This window comes from Opisthorchis viverrini, assembly GCF_000715545.1.
Source record: "Opisthorchis viverrini unplaced genomic scaffold opera_v5_86, whole genome shotgun sequence".
In the NCBI taxonomy this organism is placed as follows: domain Eukaryota; kingdom Metazoa; phylum Platyhelminthes; class Trematoda; order Opisthorchiida; family Opisthorchiidae; genus Opisthorchis; species Opisthorchis viverrini.
The window spans coordinates 138,971-144,214 of NW_008751742.1; the positions used below are offsets into that span (position 1 = coordinate 138,971).

At 50.6% G+C, this 5,244-nt stretch overlaps 1 protein-coding gene across 1 annotated transcript in view; it reads left to right on the plus strand.

The window, feature by feature from the left end:
- The window catches only part of T265_13625 (hypothetical protein), a gene marked incomplete at both ends in the record, with an annotated part of 7,263 nt that extends 3,533 nt beyond the window's left edge, over positions 1-3,730 (plus strand). Inside the window, 5 exon segments of the mRNA XM_009169780.1 lie at positions 1,455-1,541; positions 1,757-2,128; positions 2,630-2,790; positions 3,284-3,571; positions 3,577-3,730. Of these exon segments, the coding sequence (XP_009168044.1) occupies positions 1,455-1,541; positions 1,757-2,128; positions 2,630-2,790; positions 3,284-3,571; positions 3,577-3,730 (1,062 nt within the window).
- Between the last annotated feature and the right edge of the window lie 1,514 nt (positions 3,731-5,244).

The following is a 5,244-nucleotide window of genomic DNA, read 5'->3' on the forward strand; positions in this document are numbered from 1 at the left end:
CTTAAACGCTTACTTGATCTGTGTTACCGGCCTGGTTGTTCTTCTTTCTCAACCAACCTAAACATCGTTCTAGTCAATTCCATACCCCGGATTACTCTACCAGCTCTGTCTAGTGGGTGGTGCTGTCGGTTAAACTCTAACTGACAAAAACGAAACAAAAGCCAGCTTTTCCTCACTACTATAGAACATTATACACCGGTGTATTTACATCAAATCCACATGATGATTTGCTCCACAGCTCACTAAACACACACACACAACATCGCGGCACGCTTCTACTAGACATGGTAGCTCACACCAACGTTCAGGCGCCGTTTAGCCATAGTGCACTCGCACTGAGTATCACTTTGCCGTCCCCACTGTCACATTGGCAACTGTCATTTCACTGCCTCCTCCGCGACTTGCCTCTACCAGCGACTGTTTTCCGTCTGCTTGTCCGAATTGACTGAGCTGTTTTTACTGGCCTTGCTTTCCCTCGACCGAAAAAAACTGGTAACTGGAGTAGTCTATTAACGCACAAAACCGCATTCTGACTGCTCGGATGGTTTTCCACCTTTCAGCTCTGGAAGAATGCACGAAGTATGAAAGCCTCGTGTGGCGGATGGGTACGCCCTGCAGAGAGGGTCGCTCTGTTACGTTGAACCATGGTGCATTCGTATGCCCACCACCCCTCCACTAGCACGGGTGCATCGCTCATCGCCGGGGTTCTGAGCCTGGCCTTTAAGTTTAGGATTCTTGCTGCTGGTGTTGGCTTCACCTCGGTTGAGTTGCTTGGCAGTGACATATGCAACAACAACAAAACAAAAACTGGCCTTTCGCTAGTCCAAAAGTATTAAAAAAACAATTTACCTGGGATAGCCGGATGCAATATACCTGGGATAGCCGGAAGAAACTCTGCAATGCCCATGGCCTACGTCGACGTGCGTTGCTGTAGCTACCTTCGTCAATATCGAGGCTACACCGCGCCAAAACCTGCCTCGTCAACCAAACAAAAAGACAAACCAAATTTGCTGCTCCCAGGAGTGGACACATACGACACATAAACATACAGTTAGACTCCCGACTCCCTACCATCAACATCCGAGGATAGCATCGGGAGTTTTCTTCGTCATGCACTACTCACTGATTAAAGCTGATGGTAGTGTTTCGGCGACTGGTGACCTTCTCCCTCGCATTCACCTACCTTCCTAGATCGTTCTAGTATTGTCCCTCTCACTAAAAACCCCCAGGAATTTACACCCCCCTGACGTTACGAGTTTGGTTTACACTCACCACACCTCCTCTTAGCCCACACGCAGTAAACCGTCCTGTCTCAGGTAGTATAGTTATATTGGCAATCTTAGCTTGACTCTGATGACTACACTACTGAGTACAGATTCATCCTTATCCTGTCTTGTTTAATCACCTGATATCCTTCCATAACTGTGGTAGACATCCATTTTTTCCTATTAAAGGACTATATCCTGTCTGACAACCCCCATAACTTTCCATACCTTATCGATCTCATCTCATTTCATCTTCTCCCCAAGCTTGGACCCGTGGTAATGCGCGCTATGGACCATCTGTTTGGCTGTTGTCAACTCCACCCGATTCGTGCATCACGAAGGAAGGGATCCCGACATGAAAATAAAAGGGGAAACAACAACAACAAGACTGCACATCTCAGCCTAACAACCTAATTCACAACGTCCATCACGGGGCTGTCCAGAAACCCAAGTGCTAGTCCCATGACATCAAGTTTGGGGCATGACGCCAGGTAGCATGTGGCTTGCACCGTGGAGTCATTGAAGCTAATGAGGCAGTCCACTTCGCCAGTCAATTTCAGTTTACCACCGGAAGCATTACGGGCCCAGTGTTCAGTCGGCTTCACATGTGGCTTACCTATTCGTTTCCACGTTCGTTCACTGAGCAGCGCGATATCGGAGCCAGTATCAAGTTGCTAACGAACTGGGATGTCATTGATCCGAACCGTCAGGAACTTCCTTCGGCAAGCAAAATCAACTTTGGATGTTGCCGTCACCGAGTTGAACCGCGATTTGTGGGCTGTACGGTGGTGCGCGGGTGGCTGCAGTCTTTGAGGTTGACAGAAATCTTCTTTGGGGCCGCGAAGACTGCACCTGGAACATTTGTGACGCCTGAACCGGCAATATCGAGCAAAATGCACTCACCGCAATGCCAGCAACTTGTGGGAGGCTTACCCTGTCTTCGATCGGGCTTCTTGTCGGATCTCCTGGACACTCGGAAGTTGACTGCTCGTACACAGCTGCTTGCGGTCACAGGTGACTGAGCGATCATAGCCGTGTCGTGCTTCAGGTTTATGAGGCGTTGACATTCAGCGGTGAGGCTATGCAAAGCCATTTCGGGGTCCTGTTCAATTCTGTCAAGCAGCCGGGTTCTGATGTCAGCATCATGGGATGACTAGAGACCGGATACAAAAATGAGGCACTAAAACTGATTCTCCGTCACTGAGCTGGGCTTGAAGTGCTCGCAGTCTCGATTGACAACACCGGCAAACGTGACGAAATCATCATTATCTCTCTTGACCAACTTTAGGCATTGGTAGCGGATATTGAACAATGATGTTTGATTGCCGAATATCTGCGACAGTGTTCTGACGGTTTCATCAAAGCTGAGGTCGCGGGGCAGCTTGGGGAGAATTAAATTTGTGAACCGTTCATGCTCCGGTGTGCCGAGTTTTCGCAGCAATAATCTGACGTTCCATCCAGCATCTAATTTGAAAAAATCAGTCTTTAACATGTCCTCGTACCGCTTGAACCAGGAGTCAAAAGCGTGACCAGAAAGAGGGTCGAATGTGAACTCCGTAATTGCAGCCGCGGCTGCATCAGTTGAGGAAACAGAAGACTCGCCAGTACTGCCTGCTGCTGTCTCAATATGCCGTTTCTGAGGCAGTGATTCAATGAGCTTCAGTTGCGCTTCTTCAAACTGCTTTTGTTGCTGCTGCAGTAGTTCTCGGAGCTGATCAAATCCGATTGACATCGTGCGTTCCCGCTCGCCAATTATAGTGACGGTATTTTCCTCATCTTAGTTCTCGGTCTGAGCCTCCCAAGCTAGCGTTCACATTAAAAACAACCACGGGAGGTGCCCAAGTTCTATCAATGCCCAAAACGAAGTCAGTAACAGTTGCACAGCGCTTCGTATATATAGCGTAAGCGGTTATAAATTTCTGGAATTTCTGTCGCGTTCTGGATTCGCCATTGGCAACCGGCACTTGGCCAATACTGGGTCATGATTGGCCGTTGGGTCCAGATTGATGACCAATCAGAACCCGTCTTAATGCCGGACCGGCAAGCGTCCCGAATTCTGGGCCAACCTCGTGCGGGCCAGGCATATCGGTCGTTGCTGCGCCTAAAGATGCGCGGTATAGCGGGATCCGTGTGGATTCCTGCCTAACAGGAAGTAAGCGAAATCTTGGTCTTCTAGTCACTCTTTCTTCCCCATCTGACGTAAAGGAGATCTTGGAGCGGGCTGGCAGTATTCAAAAGGCCAACCCAATGATCAGGCGCCTATCTGAGGATCGTCCTCTAGGCGCACGTAAGCTTGGTCATAGCAGGTCAGTGGTGAAACACGAAACAGGCTTCCACCGGGCACCAATTCAGCCGACCCCAAACTCATGACCAAGCCGATTGTGGTTACATCCCACTCTGATCCCGAAAGCGGGCCGACGAAACCAGCTGCGTCTCCGGACAGCAGTTCTTTTTCGACCACCTAAGGCCTCTCGCCCACCAAAGGCAGGGACACCATGAAGGAGGCAAACCCCAAATGCAAGCAGCTATCAACGCTTATCTCCGTACCAGAGGACACAGCTGCAGCCGTACACTCCTCAACAAAGTCACAGCCTCTGAACTGGACTCAGTCAGACGTGCGGGGGCAAGAAGCGAAGCCAATCTCCAGCTCCACTCCGTCAAAAGCGGCCTCTCTGCTTGTGGATACAACCGTCGCCCAGGACCCCGACAACCAATGCCATAAACATGACTACAGCCATCCGGAAAATCCCTCGTACATCCAGTTGGTCACGCTGATCGCTGGCGGATCGGGTGTCCACACAAACACGAAAGAAGAGCGACTGCAGCCAAACAAGCCACATAAAACTCGCCAGATTAGAAAACTGCTGGCTGGCTTCAAGGTGCAGTCCCCCGCGAAAACAAGCCTCTTGGGGGCGGCACCAAAATCATTAATTCTTGGTGCCACCACCCAGCGCCCCGGGCCTCACAAAGACACTTTTCCGGTCAAACCGCGCCAAAACACCCAAGGATCCAGAAAGGCGAAAGCTTGCAGCAAACCTTTGATCAACAGCAAATCTGGTAGACGAAAAGGGGATGCTGAAAGAGCCACAAACAACACCGGTCGAAATTTTCGCCCATGGGGAAAAAACTCCGTCCCCCAAAGCCAAAACGCCCGAGCAAACCGAGCTCACACGGAACGAACAAAATCTCGCAGGCGAAAAGCACCCACAGAAACCACAAAGACAAGAAGCAGACAGCATCGTCCCAGGGGACCCTTTGGAGCCTTGGACTCAGACACAAATATTAAGTCTGCTCACCACCCTGGTCACTCAACTTTCGGCTCCATTGTTGAAATGCTTGTCCACAAACTGCCTCAGCCATTTCAACAAACTCAACGATGTTAAACAGTCAGCTTGCCTGGAAAAACAGTCCACAATCGCACTCACAGAGACCTGGCTCACACCAGACGTATGTGACGCGGAGATCTCGATAGAGAGTTGCTCTACTTTTCGAGCTGACTCCAAACGAGGGAGGGCTGGTGGGGTGGCTCTGTACTTACATGCGGTCCTACCAATCCCAATTGTCCTCTCTGACACCAACCCTGCACCCTTTTGCGATGCACTGTGGGTCCAAATCCCGCTGCGCGGGCCCGATTCTCTCCTTCTCGGCGTGGTCTACCGTAACCCCTCGAGTCCCCCTGAAGATGACTAATTCCTCATACAAACCCTTGAGCAACTCTCCTCCAACTACCATTTCACTCATCTCCTGCTAGTAGGTGACTTCAACGTCCCAAAGGCCTCCTGGATTGAGCTCCAGCGCGTCGAATCAGGCGGACCTTTTGCAGTGGCGCTGTTTGAAGTCGTTCAACAGGGCGCTTGGATCCAACATGTCGCTGCACCAACCGGATACCGCGCAGGCCAACTACCATCCCTTCTGGATTTGGTCATCACCAACGAAAGACACTTCGTTGATCAGGTAACAGTTAACGCTCCACTGGGAC